This window comes from Mus caroli, chromosome 7 (genome assembly GCF_900094665.2).
Source record: "Mus caroli chromosome 7, CAROLI_EIJ_v1.1, whole genome shotgun sequence".
Taxonomy (NCBI): Eukaryota; Metazoa; Chordata; class Mammalia; order Rodentia; family Muridae; genus Mus; species Mus caroli.
Window position 1 is genome coordinate 89,892,325 of NC_034576.1, and position 19,158 is coordinate 89,911,482.

Consider the following 19,158-nt stretch of genomic DNA (forward strand, 5'->3'; position numbering starts at 1 on the left):
AGATCAATTTTTCCATAACAATTTTGGCAGTAAATAAGCTCAAAGGGCTTAAAAGATAAAGGAGACACAGTTGGGTGGACAGTGACTGTAGGAATAAAAGAATTAGAGAATGGAGTGATTGTGATCAAAATGACTTGTAATACTAAAGACTATCTAATATCTAAAAAGTAGCACATAAAAGGTTTCAACATATTACATTCTTGCTCTTGCAATATAATTCAATAGCTAAAAAATCCCTAAAATAACAAACTTATATCTTCGAAAATGCATTCTTACAAACAGTATTACTAATAAACATGTTCACTGAGTTATATGCTCAGCCACAAAGAAAGAGGTTATTTTCTGTCTTGTATGAAGAATATTGAAGATTTTCCTTGGCAGATAATTTGTACTGTTTAATGTCTACGTCTATACACCAGAAACCCTATCATAAAGGAAATCACTACAGATGAAGAATAAAAAGAATGTTTAGAACTGACTTTAAATTTTAAGTCAAACAAAATAATCCAAGACACCTGTTCATTGTAATGACACATTATTATGTAAATCATTCTTGCATATTAAAGAATGGATTTCTTAGTCAACATCACAAATAAGGTTAATACACCTTGAGGTTACATAAGACAGTTCACATTATACTGATATGTGCACTCAGCTTGCTATTTAACCTGCCTTTTAATGAACAATGAAATAAAAAATTTGCTTGCCTTGGATTTCACATTTAACAGCTTATGAATAACATCATCCAAATTATGTATTTTCCATGACCATGTTCTAACATAATTCAATTCATAATAAGTGCAAGAAACAAAAAATCAGACAGAAATCAACCATATAAAGTTATTGACTACAAGTGTTTAAGACGCATAAAGGTATTGTTTATTTTAAAAAACATTTTATTACTAATGTCAATTGGGTGCAATTGGTTGGATTCCTTGACATAATTGCTTGTAAAACTCATTGGAATAAACTATGTAATCAGAGTGAACTCTTACAAATGATTTCAGAAAACTAGAATGAACGGTGCTTGTGAGCGAATAATCCCCAAAGAAATCATGTCTGGAAACTTTATGTTTACTTACATGAATGAAATCATAAGGTATATATAGAGAAGAACAATCTTGACCAAAATTATTTTCCCTGTTTTTCACCTGGACTTAGGATCTCAGATACAGAGCCCAAGGGCAGAGAGTGCTTAAGAATCCTCCAGAGGCAAACAGTGAACTGAAAAGTAAATGCTGTGAGAAGTACATGTGTTCTGTAATAGTAACTACAGAAATAAAAAGTGACACCTGGATGTGTTCATGGAAATTTGATATGTGACATTCTGCCCACCTGACACTTCATGCTGCATTTTTCTCAGGCACCTATCTTGATGGCACGGCAAAGATGTTCTCTTTGATTGTTGTCTTCTTGGTTCTGAAGCTTTCCTCTCTTTTTTGCTATTTGAGTGACCCCAGGTGCTTTTGGAGAATAAAAGACAGAGAAAATTATCTAGGAGATAAAGAGGCTGATTGTTTCTTTTCCATTTACACAAAGCATGGTTATGTGAAGAATGATTACTTCAGTGAGAATCTAGACAAGCAGTAAGTGTATGTTTCATTTATGCATAAAAGCACATAACGCATTCCAGGGACAGTGCGTTAGAGATAAAATCCTGTCCCTTCTGGCTGTCTTTCTCTAGCACATAACTAAAACATGGCTGGTCATTTTTCTAATTATGGTAGTTTATTGTGTAGATTGTTTATTCTCATTTTTGAATCACAAATCCAGTTAGATGTAGAATGAATAAATCACACTATTGGCTTTGCAGTTAGAGAGATGCCCTTTATGTGACAATTTATAACTTATGGTTTCATGTGATGCTAGTGTATGGTGTCTTGTTCGTGGCTATGTGTCTGAGACATCTAGGGGTCCAGGTTAGTTAACACTGATGGTCTTACTATTGGGTTTCCCTTCTCCTCAGCTTTTTGCAGCCTTTCCCTAATTCAACCACAGGGATCCCCAAATTCAGTCCAATCGTTGGGTGAAAGTATCTGCAGCTGCTTATTCGGCCTCTCAGAGGATGCCAATGTTAGGCTCCTGTTTGTAAGCACGCCATAGCATCAGTAATAGTTCTTAGAGCCTTCCTTGAGATGGATCCCAATTTGGCCAGGTTACTTGACCTCCTTTTCCTTCATCTTTTCTCCATATTTGTCACTGCAGTTATTTTTGACAGAAACTTTTCTGGGTCAGAGTTTTTGACTGTGGGATGGCAACCCCATCCATCCACATTTTACTCGTCTTTGTACCGAAGGTGGACTATACAGGTTCCTCCTCCCCACTGTTAGACATTTCATCTGAGGATCCTTTATATTGTTTTTTTTTTTTTTTTTTATGTTTAGGACTGAGTCTTGAATTCGTGATCACTCCAATATTTTTAATGTGATGAGGTATTTTGTTTAGTCAAAAGCCTTTTCAGTATCTGAGATGATCATGTGAATTTTTGAGTTAGTTTTATGGTAGAGCATATTAATGAATTTTCATATAGTAAACACACCATGCATCCCTCGGATGATTTTTAAATTAACTCTCCTATAGTACTAATACGTGTTAGACCTTCATCATATGATAGTTATTTTTTCCTTTGATGTACATCTACAGAGTCATTTACAATAACTCAGACAATAATTGAAATCACTGTCTGTGAATTATGCAAAAATGTTTTCCTATTTTCTCCCAAAGGGCCTTACCAAGTGTTACCTCTTTTTAAAAAATAAATTACCCATTTGAAGTTAGCGTAGAATGCATTATCAACATACTTATTCCCTTCCAATAATTCTTCCAGATTTATGCATTCCCCCATGCTACTATTTTGGATCATTAAAAAAAAAAAACAATCAAATCTATTTTGCACCACAGATATGTTCTTATATATATGAACTTCCATTGCATGCAGTTAAATACCAAGGGGATATAGTTTAAAAGATTACTATTATTTCTCATTCAGCATCTATTCATTGCCAATATAAGTCCATATATTAATTATATTTTATGCACAGATATATATGGAGTGAATAATTTCTCATATGTGTATGTAGTAGGTTTATATGAAATAATAATAATGACTGATAATAATAGTAATAACTAACTAGAACCTTCAATTTTGAAAACTCAAAATGTCATTTCACTTTAATGCTTAGAAGTAGAAGACATGTGATCCACTGAACAGGAAATACTCATCAGAAAAACTTCAGACTTTCCACAGATTAAAGAGAAATCCCATAACTGATAAGTAGACACCAAGCACAATAGAAAATGTGGTATCATTGATAATGGCAGAACAAAACCAACAATATTTTTAAAATGTAAAGCATTACATATTTCTTGTAGAAATCATTGACTATAATATAATTGTATAATAAAAGGTTAATGTAAATTCAAGTATATGATTTGATAAAAATTAAGCACAGAATTTCTTATAGCTAATTTGATTTAGATGGTTATGCTTTTCAGTTTAGGTTTTGTAGTTACATAATTTATGATCCATGTGTTTAAAGTATTAATACAACATATGTTTTTGTGTGTGTGTGTGTGTGTGTCCAACACCATAGTCATGCTTAAAATACTTAGAATATTTCACTGGGAATCCTGAATGTTGTATCCTCAACACTTATCTTTTTATAAACTCATACTAACCCTATTACAAAATCTACCTTCTGTTCTATTTGAATTTTTAATATAATTGAAATATAATAATATAATTTAATATAATATGCCTTGTGCCTTAATATGCTTTTTACTAAGCACACTATTTCCCAAGTCCTTCTAAATTTACAGCATAAATCAAATTTATGTCCCCAGTATTGTTTATATAAAATACACTTTTAGTAAAACATGCTTAAATTGTGAATTTACCTCCTTCAACTCCTGAGAAAACATTTACTAATTACCTCCCATATGGACGTACATCATCACCCATTAAAAACGTCATATAAGAGTAAACAAATATTTCAGACTATAAAATACATTCAAACAAGCAGAAAATGAGCCCCTGCAAAAACAAAAAGGCATGAGGCACATACTATACAAATATAAAAACAGACATTTGCATCTTTACAAACAAGAAGCCCATAAAAAGAAAAGTTCAGAAACTATATCATAAACACAAAAAAACTCTAAACTTCAAAAGCTAATCTTCTGATAAAATATAATGAGACAATAATTTCCAACATATCAGAGTTTATCTTATATTGTTCATGTAGTTGGCATTAAGTATATCCTTCAAACTGTATCACAAGTGAGTTTTTCTATCCCCAGTGGGAATACAAAATTTTGAGTTGAGATTTCTTCACATTTATAGACATGGATGTATTTTTATTCTTCTCAATGAAGCCATAAAGTTGGACTCATAACATTATTCAAGATGGTTTCTTTATTTTAGTGCAGTTTTCTGTATTTATTATAAAAATCATATGTACAAAGGTATGCATTTATTGATAAGTCTTTAGTAATTCTATTGATCAACTACCACCGCCATTAAGCCCATTTTATTATAAAGGTGTGGAGTACAAAGTAAGATCAGAAGTGGTGATACTCCTACTAGTTATTTCATTATTTAAGATCATTTTGTTTTAATTCTAAACTGTACTTTGTAAAGAAAGTTCTATATTTCTTGACAGAGTAAACCCTCATACTTCAGCAATTGAAGTTGATTCATTGGAGAACTCAGTTCTCAAAATGTATAGCTGACATTAGTGGCAATCCCCTTAAAAAGTATAGCACAATTTCATGTATTTCTGAATGAAAGAAAGTATCCAATAAATAAGGGAATAAAACTAGAAAAAATGATTAAAAATAAAATTTAGTAAATAATAGAGAACATAAAACATTAAGTCCATTCAATACCAGCTTCAGAGACAAAAGTTACGTCCAATTACATAAATATTTGCTGTAGTCACAAAGCACTACAGAAAACACAGATGAGGCAAAAGTAAAAAAGCTCATGAGCAATATACTGAAATATGTAATTGTTAAATAAGATTACCAAACTGTATATAATATATCAAAGCTGAAAAATCCAGTTAAAATATGTTTAATAAAATAGAAAAATTTAAATGAACATATTCGAAACAGAAAATATCTGGACAAATCTGAACCAAATAGAACCCAAGGCCAGTCATGTGATAGCCAGGGACTGTAGAAAAGAATTAATTAGTACAATTGATAGGAGCATGTGAAGCGAGAGGAGCTCAATCTGAACAGGGGAATGCTGTAGTTATAACCAAGTTTTTATCACTCAATTTTGTACAGCCTCAAATGGAAAATAAAAAGAGATGAACTCTGTGGAATGAAGAAAAGAGTGTAAGAATTATTATGGTATTTTCATTATCTAAGTATTATTTAGGATTTGGCAATTTTTGACACACACAAATTTGACTACCTACTCTTAATTCTGTTATGAGTGTCATGACATTTTTTTAGTGCTGATTCTGTAAAGAAGTGTAACATTCAAGATAGCAGATGATTCTCATTTCTTTCCCCACATATTAAGTATAAGAGTTATAAGATGAAGGCATGGGCAGATTCAATCTTTGTTCATAATTTCATATTCATTGATGACACATGGATATTTCACCATGTTCAAGAAAACCAAGATGGAACTGTAGAAAATTTCATAAATGACAGAATCCTGTTAACATAAAATTCATATTAAAAACTTTATTAAAAACTCAAAAGAAAAAAGTACATGGTATCTAAATTTAGAACACAGTTACAAGTTCGAAGAAGAATATAACAGAGAACTCTATAAATGCTTAATACATTTATGTATATTAGCCTCAAGACTTCAGAACAGAAATAAAGTTCAATTCATCAAATTAAAAAAAAAATTCAGATAGTTAAATTGTTTTGAATGACTCACACCATAATACATCACAATAAGGAACTGTGTCAACATATGAATTGGTCACAAAAATCAAAAAAATCTTCGGTTAACCCACAATGAATTTTATTTAAGAATACAATAATTATAATTAATAACCCCATGATTGGTGTGCTCTGTTTTCAGGGTGACCCTTAAGACCATCCACTTGATTTCCTCTGTTTATTTTGCTGCTGAAGAAATCAATAGGAACATTTATATTCTACCTAACATTTCCCTAATAGTTAAGATTGAATGTAACCTAATTGCGGATAATGTGAAAAGAGTTTGGTCCTGGAAAAAAAAGGAAATTATTCCTAATTACTACTGTAAAAATCAGAGACGATATTTAATTGTATTGACTGGACCTATATGGATAACATCTTACATACTTGGACCATTCCTGTACTTCTCCCAAATTCCAGAGGTAAGTAAGAGAGGGTTACATTTATTGAAATACTATCTTACCACAGTCTGAGTTTCTGAGTACCAAGGCGGACTAAAAGGCAGAGAATTCATTTATATCTATTCTTATCTATCAAACATAAAGGTTAGATACTTTCTTTGACAAAAACAAAAACTATGACAAATGGGCAGGAGAAATAATATAATGTCAGATGTTTTACCAGACGATTTAGTTTATCTCACATTTCTAGAATATTCTCTAGCACATTTTGATCTTAGACTGAGCTCGATGCATTCCATTGCTTCATAGTGATGCTTCTGGTCAATATCTTTCAGCTTTATTGTGGTTATTTTCATCTTCTCCTAAATGACCAGGAACAGTTTCCTCATCTCTACCAGATGACTCCCAAGGACACATCTCTAGCACAAGGCATGGTGTCCCTAGCAGTTCACTTCAGATGGAACTGGGTAGGAGTCATCATTACAGATGATGACCATGGAATTCAGTTCCTTTCTGAATTGAGAACAGAAATGGAAAGTAACACTGTCTGCTTAGCATTTGTAACTATTGTCATATACAATGAGAAGTTGCACCTTAAAATGTATCATAAATATTATCACCAAATCATAATGTCATCAGCAAAAGTTGTCATCGTCTATGGGGATAAAGAATCTCCTCTACAACTTAACTTCATACTATGGAAATCTGAAAACATTCAGAGACTTTGGGTCAGTGTGTCACAATTTGATATAATCACAATGATGGGTGAATTCATGCTTAACTCTGTGCATGGAACTCTCATTTTTTCACATCAGCAATCTGAGATGTCTGGTTTTAAACAATTTATGCAGACAGTGCACCCATCTAACTACAGTAATGACATTTCCTTGGCTAAACTGTGGTGGACTTACTTTAAGTGTTCTTTGCCACCACCTGATTGTAAAACACTAAAGAATTGTCCAACCAAAACCCTACTTAAAAGTTTTTTTGTGGAACCACTTGGAATGTCTATGAGTGAAACATGTTACAACTTATACAATTCTGTGTATGCTGTGGCCCACTCACTTCATGAGATGCTTCTGCAACAAGTAGACACATGCTCAGAGAATGATGGCAAGGTACTGGAATTTAACTCCTGGAAGGTAATAATTCTTATACTGAATGGCATATACATCATAGAGGTGGCCTTCATAATGTGAATCTTAAATTTAAAATCAATGTAAATAAGTAACCTTTATCCTAAAAGCATCTATTTCCATACTCTGCCACAGTATAAAAGGCATATCATGCTAGTTTCATAATTTTAGTGACAGCCAACAATGCCACCAAGCTAGCACTTCACAATCGTAGTCATGAAGTTTCCTCCCACATTTCCATCATACATGCATCCATGATTTTACATTTGATATTTTGTCATCAAATTAATAATTGAAATAAAGAAAATGATCTGTTTTTCATTTGAACAAAAAGTTTCTAATTTATGTAATGAACAGATCTCATATAATTTTAATTACTTTTTCCATATTTTAAGAAATTGAGTATTTAGTTTCCCTGTCTTATAATCAAGTAACAGTGTTCACAAAAAGAAAATGGATAACTCATCACTACTCTCTAAACATAAAATTCCTGTGTGCATGTATTATTGCATAATATACTGAGAGAAAATGGCATTTGTAAATCATAGTGAAACTATAAATGTATATCTAATATATTTTACTTTTTCGGCACTGAATACTTCAGATAAATTTGGGTATTAGGATTGGATAGTGGATATGAGTGACATTCCAATCTTTATAATTTCTGTATTAATGTGTATGCATACTTGAAACTAAAATGACAAATGTGTCTTAGATGTTCTCTTTTCTGAAGACCATAAAATTTGTAAACCCTGTTGGAGACCTAATAAATATGAACCAGAATAGAGAACGGGATACAGAGTATGATATTTTCTATATCATGGATTTCCTAAAACACGAAGGACTTAAAATGAAAATAGGAAGATTTTCTGATCATTTTCCAAATGGTCAACAACTGTTTATATCTGATGAAATGATAGAGTGGGCTACAGATATCAAGCAGGTAATTTAGTTTTCATTTTAATACTTTACATAAAGCAAAAAAAAACCCTATAATCTTATCTACTTGTTTTTGTTATGGAATAAAATTTTTAACATTTCCTCATTTATTGACTTCCACCATCCTAGATTCTCTCTCTCTCTGTATCTCTCTCTCTGTCTCTCTCTCTCTGTCTCTGTATCTCTCTGTCTATCTTTCCACCAATTTGATCTCTCTCTTACTCACTCACTCATGTTTCATGATATAGAAATCACGAAATATTTATAAAATTTTATCATTAAATAAGAAAATAATGTAATTTTTGCTTTATAACATGATATATTATGTAAAAGGAGACCTTTTGGTGGCTTTCTCTTGTGAATCAGTGCAGTGTTTGACACATATGTTAAACTGTTTATTTCTATAATGTGTCCGATTTTCTTCAGACTCTAGCCTCCGCATGTAGTGTACCTTGCAGACCAGGACTCAGAAAATACTTTCAGGAGGGTAAGGCTGTCTGCTGTTTTGATTGTTACCCCTGCCCAGAAAACGAAATTTCCAACATGACAGGTGAGGCTATGTTTTCTCAAAGTAATAAAATTGCTTATATCTCCCATATGCACACTAATGTCCTTTGTGAAAAAGAAAAGAAATAAAAGTGAAAAAATAGTAACACTGATATGATGTATTAAACTCCCTGTCTCTTCAACTATATTTTTGTTTCATAATTCTAGAAGCAATGAAAACAATTATCTTTAGAATATTAAAGATCACACATTTCTTATGGTTGTATGCTTCAAACTTATTAAAGGTTTAGATACTTTGCCTTTTTGAGTTTTATAACAATCAGTACATGTTAATTGATGTTATATCATGTTTTAGAAGTATGAGTTTTTAAATTATCCTATGGTAGATCAAAAGTATCATTGACAGTTTGCATTTTCAATTGTCATGTTCACATATGATTTTTTTATCCAACATGAAGAAATCTGAATAACAACTTTTATTCTAAGTTTCACATCTAGAATGTACAGAGATTTCATAATTCTATAGGTATTGCTATCTAAATTGAGGTTAATAATAGCTTTGAAATTGATTTTCAAAAGTAGTAGTTCATTAAAAAGATTGTAGGTGTTAGAAATAGCCAAGCAAAGAACTGAAAGTGAAAGAACCAGGCCAGTATGGAAATGGTTCCACATGATTTGCATGTGAGGACTATGAAGACAAAGTACATGTTTCAAAAAATGCACTATAATATTAACAAAATTTCACCATACAACCCAGACACTACAGTAAGAATCTAAAATACTCAAAGTGATATATAAAATGAATTTAATATATTTTTATTGATAGAAATTATATTTTAGCACATGTATCAAAACCAAATAAATGGTCAAATTTATAGACTTTTGAGTTAGTTGAATACAGGACACTAAAATTTTATTAAATTTGTCTTCCTCTTATATGTTTTTCTTAATTGTAAATCCAGCCATGTTCCCAATTCCTCTATTTTTCTTTTCTTCTTCCCACATCCCTCTCTCCAAGAACCATTCCTGTTTTATTTTATGTTCAGAAAAGTTTGGACCTCCAAAAGAACATAGGAAAACATGAAAAAAGAAGATACAATAAGACAAGCCAAGAGTCATTATATCAAGGATGGACAAGGCAACCCAATAGGAGGAAATGAGTTTCAAAGGCCAGCAAGCAGTCAGAGATATATCTGCTCCCACTGTTAACTAGTTCCACAGAAAAGCAAGCTAACCATATATTCAGAGGACCTGGTGCAAATTGACTCACGCGTCTTTCTAGATGCTTTTGTTTTTGTAACTCTAATGTGAGGGTCCTATCTAATTGAATTGGAAGAATATGTTTTTGTTTTTGTTTTTTTCTGGTGTTCTGCAATCCTCTTGTTTTTTGTTTTTTGTTTTTTTTTTGTTTTTTTGTTTTTTTTTTCACTTTTTCCTATACTATTCTTCTGAAGAGAGAGACAGGATGTCTATTTTAGTCTCTCTCTGCATGCCTACCTAGGGTCTATACACCTGCTCCTATCTGCTATTTTGAAAAGCTTCTCTCATGATGTTGGGATAGGGCACTGATCTAAATACATATTTGTACACCCACACACACAAAACACACAGACACATATACATAATTTTGTTTGGATATTTTCTTTATTTACATTTCAAATGTTTTCCCCTTCTGAAACCCCTATCCCTTTCTCCCTCCCCTTGCCTCTGTGAGGGTGATACCCTACCCACAAACCTATCACCCATTTGGTCCCTGGCATTCCTGTACTCTGGGGCATCAAGCACCATCAGGTAAAAGGGCTTCTCCTTCCAATGATGTCCAAAAAGGTCATCCTCTCCAACACATGCAGCGAGCACTATGGGTTCCTCCATCTGTGTCCTTTTGTTGGTGGTCCAGTCCCAGGGAGATCCAAGGGTTCTGGCCCATTAACATTGTTACTCCCTCCTTGGGGCTGCAAACTCCCTCAGCTTCTTCAGTCTCTTCTCGAGGTCCTCCATAAGGGACCCCTGCGCTCAGTCTAATGGTGGGTTGTGAGCATCTATTTCTATATTTGTCAGGCTCTGGCAGAGCTTCTCAGGAGAGAGCCATACCAGGCTCCTGTCAGGAAGCACTTCCCAGCATCAGCAATAGTGTCTGTATTGGTGGCTGTATATGGGATGGATCCCCAGGTGGGTCTGTCTCTGAATGGCCTTCCTTCAGTCTCTGCTCCACAGTGTCTCCATATTTCCTACTGTGAGTATTTTGTTCACTCTTCTAAACAGCACTAAAGCATGCACATTTTGGTCTTCCTTCTTCTTATGCTCTATATGGTCTGTGAATGGAATCTTCGGTATTCTGAACTTCTGGACTAATATCCACTAATCCATGAGTCCATACTACGTGTGTTCTTTTGTGATTAGGTTACCTCACTCAGGATATTTTCAAGTTCCATCCATTTGCCTGCTTATTTCATGAAATCATTGTTTTTAATAGCTGAGTAGTATTCCATTGTGTAAACCACAGTTTCTGTATCCATTCCTCTGTTGAGGGATCTGGGTTATTTCCAGCTTCTGGATATTGAAAATATGGCTGCTATGAACATAGTGGAGCATGAGTCCTTATTACATGCTGGAGCATCTTCTGTGTATATGACCGCGAGTGGTATAGCTGCATCCTTAAATAGTACTGTACTATTTGGAATTTGTTAATTTTCTGCAATATCCATTTTCCAGGATATAACCATACAAGTAAGGTTGGGCATGAACTCCTTGTAGAGTAGGTATCAAGTTAAATCTGTCATTCATTGTTCATTTCAACAAGTTATACGCTACCATTGCCTCAGCACATCTTGCTGGACATATTGTAGGGGAAAGGTTTAGTGGAGTTATAACATCTGTGTTATCTTTGCATAGCCTGTAGAATAAGATTTTTAGCCTATACCAACTATACCTTTCCATAGTCAATAACCAGAGTTGAAGTTGTTATATGCAATGGGGCTATGCTATCAGGATTCTGATGGTTACATTCTGACCAAGTATCAACAAGGATTGTTTACAGATTTTTTTTTCTAAACTTCTCAGTCAACAACTCAATCAATTTTAACCCATCACACCACGTTCCTGGTTGCCAAAGAGCACAAGTTTAACCTCTGTAATATCCATTATTGGAAGTGTTCACTAGGACCATTCTCATAGTTTTCAAAATGTTTCTACTATACTATATTTCCACATGGTCAACTGAATACCTTCAAATTCCAGCTGTTCACTCTTCACTCCCCTACTGTAACCCACAACAGACCACTTGCCCTCCTGTTTTCTCCCCTCAACAATAAAAGGGACCTACTCTATTTCCTTATCCCAGTAAGACTCATGTTTCATGGCCCCTAGACCTCTTATCTGGCCCCTTATCTAGCCTCTCTGGTTCAGTGCATTATTTATATTTATCATTTATTAACAGCTAATATTAACTTTTAAGTGAATAGTACAACATCTGTTTTCTAGATGTGGTTTATCTGACTCAGGATGACCTTTTCTAGTTCAATCCATTTGTCAGGAAATTTGATGGTATTATTTTGTTTTAACAAATGGGTAATACTATTTTGTATAAATATATGCTATTTTCTTTACGCAAGCTTCAGCTGAAGTAAATCTACTTTTTTTGCAGTTTCTGTCTATTTTGACTACAGACACAAAAACATAGTTGAACGACTGTCCTGTGGTATGAGAAAGTACTAGGCAAATATACAAGAGTGGTATAGACAGAGTTGACAATAGATCTGTTCCCAGAGTTCTCAGAAATTTCCATATTTATTTCATAGTTGTTTTATAAGTTTGTATTTCTATCAGGAGCGGAGACATCTTCCCCTTGTCTTACATGCATGCTTACATGAGCTATCACTTGTGTTAATTGAATTTAGCCATATTGACATGTAAAGATGAAATCTCAAAATGTATTTGAATTGTATTTCCATAATGACTGAGGTTGATGACTCTCTATTTAACTGTTTCACAACTATCTGATACTCCTCTCTATAGAATTCTCCATTTAATTCTGAATCTATTAAATTGTATTTTTTAAATTGTATTTTTGATATCTAGTTTCCTTGGGTAATTCTACATTTTGGATATTAGCCCTCTTATGAATGCAAAGTTATTAAGATGATTTTCTAATTCTTAGGACATGGTTGTGTTTAATTTTTGGTATTCTATACTTTAAAGAAGATGTTCAGTTATATAATGATCCTTTATAAGTTGTTGGTGTTAGTACCTGGTCTACTGGTCTTTTGTTCAGAACAGTGTCTTGTGTCAATATATTCCCTGACTATTCTCTTGCACTCAGGTACAATGAATCTAATTTGTGGTGAGGTCTTTGATCCAATTAAACAGGAGAATTGTATGTAGAGATAAATGTGAATCTATTTATATTCTACATACAGACAATTCCTTTGCGCTCAGGTACAATAAATCTAATTCTATGCTGAGGTCTTTGATCCTATTAAACAGGACAATTTTGTACAGAGATAAATGTGAATCTATTTATATTCTACATACAGACATCCAGTTTAATAGACACTAATTTTTTTAAAATGAGGTATTTATTTCATTTACATTTCCAATGCTATCCCAAAAGCCCCCCCCCCCCCCCCCCCCCATGCTCCCCCAACCATTCCCCCATCCACCCACTCCCACTTCTTGGCCCTGGTGTCCCCCTGTACTGAGGCAGATAAAGTTTGCACACACTAATTCTTAAAGAAGTGTGTATTTCTGGATTAATGATGCAGTATCACAGTCCATAGGTATTTAATTTATCTCTCATCTTCCATTCAATTCCATTGATCAATGTGCCCAATTTTATGTCAAAATCATGCAACTTTTATAGATCTATAGTACAATTTGAAATCAGAAATGGTGACTCATCCAGCAGTTCTGTTATTGTTCAAGATATCCTGTATATCACTTGACTTTATGTAATGCTCTATCAAGGTCTGTAAAAATTTCTGTTGATTTTTTTTTTATGTTTGTTTTTTATTTATGTTGTCATTTTGTCTTTGTTTTATTTTCTGTTTTTTTACAGGACAGCAGACCCTGAGGTACATGATGGTTATATCAAAAATACTCATAAATAATGTTCCTATGTAGATTTTGGTCTTGTTTCAGACTGTCATTTTTTACTTCTTTTTTATTAGATATTTTCTTCATTTACATTTCAAATGCTATCCTGAAAGTCCCCTATATCCTCCCCTGGCCCTGATCCCAAACCCACCCACTCCCATTTCCTGGCCCTGGCATTCCCCTATACTAGGGCATATGATCTTCCCAAGACTAAAGGCCTCTCATCTCATTGAAGGCCAACTAGGCTTTCCTCTGCTGCATATGCAACTAGAGACACAGTTGGGGGGGGGGTTTCTAGTTAGTTCATATTGTTGTTCCTCCTATAGGGCTGCAGACTCCTTTAGCTCCATGGGAACTTTCTCTAACTCCTTCATTAGGAGTCTTCTGTTCCATTCAATAGATGACTATGAGTATCTACTTCTATATTTTCCAGGCACTGCATAGCCTCACAAGAAAGAGCTATATCAGCATCATGCCAAGAAAATCTTTCTAGCATATGTAATATTGTCTAGGTTTGGTGGTTGTATATGGCATGCATCCCCAGACAGGGCAGTCTCTGGATAGTCCTTCCTTCAGTCTCAGCTCTGAACTTTGTCTCTGTAACTCCTTCCATGAGTATTTCATTCCCCATTCTAAGAAGGAATGAAGTATCCACACGTTGGTCTTCCTTCTCCTTGAGATTAATTTGTTTTGCAAATTGTATCTTGGGTATTCTAAGTTTCTGGGCTAATATCTGCTTATCAGTGAGTGCATATCATGTGTGTTCTTTTGTGATTGGGTTACCTCACTCAGGATGATATCCTCCAGACCCATTCATTTACTTAAGAATTGCATAAATTTATTGTTTTTTAATTACTGAGTAGTACTCCATTGTGAAATGTACCAAATTTTCTGTATCCATTCCTCTGTTGAGAGACATCTGATTTCTTTCCAGTTTCTGGTTTTATAAATAAGACTTGCAATGAACATAGTGGAGCAAGTGTCTTTATTTTAAGTTGGAACATCTTCTACCTAGATGCCCAGGAGTGGTATTGCTGAAATTTCCAGTAGTACTATGTCCAATTTTCTGAGGAACCACCAAACTGATTTCCAGAGTGGTTGTACCAGCCTGCAATCCCACCAACCAAGAGGAGTGTTTCTCTTTCTCAACATCCTAACTAGCATCTGCTTTCACCTGAATTTTTCATCTTAGCCATTCTGACTGGTGTGAGATGGAATTTCAGGGTTATTTCGATTTGCATTCTGCTGATGAATAAGGATGTTGATCATTTTTTCAGGTGCTCTTAGCCATGCAGTATTCCTCAGGTGAGAATTCTTTGTTTAGCTCTGATCTACATTTTTAAATAAGGTTATTTGATTTTTTTTTGTAGTTCATCTTCTTGAGATCTTTATGTATATTAAATATTAGTCCCCTGATTTAGGATTGGAAAAGATACATTTCAAATCTGTTGGTGACCATTTTGTCTTATTGACAGTGTCTTTTTTCCTTACAGAAGCTTTGCAATTTTAAGAGGTCCCATTTCTCCATTCTCGATCTTACAGAACAAGCCATTGCTGTTCTGTTCAGGAGCCCCCCGCCCTCCACCCCCACCCCACCCCTGCAATCCCTCCTGTCCTGTGCCATATCGTTGAGACTTTTCCCCCACTTTCTCCTCTCTAAGTTTCAGTGACTCTGGTTTTATTTGGAGTTCCTTGATCCACTTAGACTTGAGCTTTGTATAAGGAGATAAGAATGGATCAATTCCCATTCTTCTACAGGATAACTGCCAGTTGTACCAGCACCATATGTTGAAAATGGCCTAGTTGGCCATAACTGGGAAGAGAGGCCCCTGGGTATTGCAAACTTTATATGCCCCAGTACAAGGGAATGCCAGGGCCAAGAAGCAGGAGTGGGTGGGTAGGGGATCAGGGAAGGGGGAGGGTATAGGGACCTTTTGGGATAGCATTTGTAATGTATATGAAGAAAATATCAAATAAAAAATGAAAAAAAGGGAAGAAATGATTTTGTGATAAATAAAATTTTAAAAAAATGCTGTCTCTTTTCCACTGGATGGTTTTAGCTCCCTTGTAAAACATCTAGAGGCCATAAGTGTGTGGGTTCATTTCTGGGTCTTAAATTCTATTCCATTGGTCTTCCTGTCTGTCTCTGTACCAGGACCATCAAGTGTTTATCACAACTGCTCTGTAGCACAGCTTGAGATCAGGCATGGTGATTCCACCCAAGGTTCTTTTATCCTTGAGAAGAGCTTTGGCTATCCTAGGTTTTTTGTTATTCCAGATGAATTTGCAAATTGCACTTTCTAATTCATTGAAGAATTGAGTTGGAATTTTGAGGAGGATTGCATTGAATCTGTAGATTGCTTTTGATAAGACAGATATTTATACTATATTAATCCTGCCAATCCATGAGCATGTGAAATCTTTCCATCTTGTGAGATCTTCTGCAATTTCTTTCTTCAGAGACTTGACATTCTTATCATACAGATCTTTCACTTCCTTAGTTAGAGTTAACCCAAGGTATTTTATATTTTTTGTGCCTATTGTTAAGGGTGTTGTTTCCCTAATTTCTTTCTCAGCTTGTTTTTCTTTTGTGTAAAAAATGGCCACTGATTTGTTTGAGTTACTTTTATATCCAGCTACTATACTGAAGCTGTTTATCAGGTTTAGGAGTTCTCTGATGAAATTTTTAGGGTCACTTATATATACTATCATATCATCTGCAAATAGTGATATTTTTACTTCTTCCTTTACAATTTGTCTCCCCTTGGCCCCCATTCGTTGTCAAATTGCTCTGGACTTGAGCACTATATTTAATACATAGAGACAAAGTGGTCAGCCTTGTCTAGTCCCTGATTTTAGTGGGAATGCTTCCAGATTCTCTACATTTAGTTTTACATTGGCTACTGGTTTGCTGTATATTGCTTTTATTATGTTTAAGTATAGGCCTTGAATTTCTGATATTTCCAAGAATTTTATCATGAATGGGTGTTGGATTTTGTNAAAGGCTTTCTCAGCATCTAAAGAGATGATCATGCGGTTTTTGTCTTTGATTTTGTTTATATAGTGTATTATGTTGACAGATTTCCATATATTAAACCATCCCTGCATCCCTGGGATGAAGTGACTTGATCATGATGGCTGATCTTTTTGATGTGTTTCTAGATTCAATTAGCAAGAATTTTATCGAGTATTTTTGCATCAATATTCCTAAGGGAAATTGGTCTGAAGTCCTCTTTCTTTGTTGGGTCTTTTTGTGGTTTAGGAATCAGAGCAATTGTGGATTCATAGAATGAATTAGGTAGAGTACCTTCTGTTTCTATTAGGTAAAATAGTTTGAGAAGAATTAGAATTAGGTCTTCTTTGAAGGTCTGGTGGAACTCTGCACTAAACCCATGTCTTCCTGGGAGTTTTTTTGGTTGGGAGATTACTAATGACTGCTTCTTTTTCTTTAGGGAACGTGGGACTGTTTAGATCATTAATCTGATCCTGATTCAACTTTGGCACGTAGTATCTGTCTAAAAATTTGTCCATTTCATCGAGGTTTCCAGTTTTGTTGAGTATAGCCTGTAGTAGGATCTGATGATTCTTCGGATTTCCTCAGGTTCTGTTGTTGTCTCACTTTTCCTTTCTGATTTTGTTAATTAGGATACTGTCCCTGTGTCCTCTAGTTCGTCTGCCTAAGGGTTTATCTATCTTGTTGATTTTTCCAAAGAATCAGTTTCTGGTTTGGTTGATTCTTTGTTCATTTTGTTTCCACTTGGTTGATTTCAGCCCTAAGTTTGATTATTTCCTGCAGTCTACTCTTCTTGGGTGAATTTGCTTCCTTCTGTTCTAGAGCGTTTATGTGTGCTATCCAGCTCCTAGTGTATGCTCTCTCTAGTTTCTTTTTAGAGGCACTCAGAGCTATAAGTTTTCCTCTGAGGACTGCTTTCATCGTGTTTCATAAGTTTGGGTATGATGTGGCTTCATTTTCATTAAATTTCTAATTTCTAATTAAAGTCTTTAATTTCTTTCTTTATTTCTTCCTTGACCAAGTTATCATTGAGTAGAATGTTGTTCAGCATCCATGTCAATTTTGGTTTTCTATTATTTATGTTGTTATTGAAGATCAGCCTTAGTCCATGGTGTTGAGATAGGATGCATGGTATAATATCAATATTTTTGTATCTATTGAGGCCTGTTTTGTGACCAATTATATGGTCAATTTTGGAGAAGGTACCATAAGGTGCTGAGAAGAAGGTATATCCTTTTGTTTTAGGATAAACTGTTCTATAGATATCTATTAAATCAATTTGTTTCATAACTTCTGTTAGTTTCACTGTGTCTCTGTTTAGTTTCTGTTTCCAGGATCATTCTATTGATGAGAGTGGGTTGTTGAAGTCTTCCACTATTATTGTGTGCAATGTGTGCTATAAGTTTTATTGTAGTTTCCTTAAGGAATGTGGATGCCCTTGCTTTTGGAGCATAGATATTCAGAATTGAGAGTTCATCTTGGAAGATGTTACCTTGATTAGTATGAAGTGCCCTCCCTTGTATTTTTTGATAACTTGGTGTTGGAAGTCAATTTTATTCTAATATTAGAATGGCTACTGCAGCTTGTTTCTTCGGACCATTTGCTTAGAAAATTGTTTTTTAGCCTTTTACTCTGAGGTATGTCCATCTTTGTCCCTGAGGTAGGTTTCCTGTAAGCAGCAAAAAGTTGGGTCCTGTTTATGTATCCAGTCTGTTCATCTATGAATTTTATTGGGGAATTGAGTCCATTAATATTAAGAGACATTAAAGAAAAATAATTGTTCCTTCCTGTTATTTGTGCTTTTAAATCTGGGATTCTGTTCTTGTGGATGTCTTCTTTAGGTTTGTTGAAAGATTACTTTCTTGTCTTTTCTAGGGCGTAATATCTGTCCATGTGTTGGTGTTTTCCCTTTATTATCCTTTGAAGGACTGAATTTGTGGAAAGATATTGTGTGAATTTTGTTTTGTCATGGAATATTTTGGTTACTGCATCTATGGTAATTGAGAGTTTTACTGGGTATTCTAAATACCATCTGTGATCTCTTAGAGTCTGTATAACATCTGTCCAGGATCTTCTGGCTTTCATAGTCTCTGGTGAGAAGTCTGGTGTAATTCTAAGAGGCCTGCCTTTATATGTTACTTGACCTTTTTCCCTTACTGCTTTT

At 34.4% G+C, this 19,158-nt stretch overlaps 1 protein-coding gene across 1 annotated transcript in view; it reads left to right on the forward strand.

Annotated features, from left to right (window-relative positions):
- Positions 1–1,389: 1,389 nt before the first annotated feature.
- Positions 1,390–19,158, forward strand: part of LOC110298699 (vomeronasal type-2 receptor 116-like) — a 44,772-nt gene continuing 27,003 nt past the window's right edge. Inside the window, exons 1-5 of the mRNA XM_021168100.1 lie at positions 1,390–1,586; positions 6,050–6,329; positions 6,644–7,450; positions 8,160–8,387; positions 8,810–8,933. Of these exons, the coding sequence (XP_021023759.1) occupies positions 1,390–1,586; positions 6,050–6,329; positions 6,644–7,450; positions 8,160–8,387; positions 8,810–8,933 (1,636 nt within the window). The remainder of the gene's footprint in view (positions 1,587–6,049; positions 6,330–6,643; positions 7,451–8,159; positions 8,388–8,809; positions 8,934–19,158) is intronic.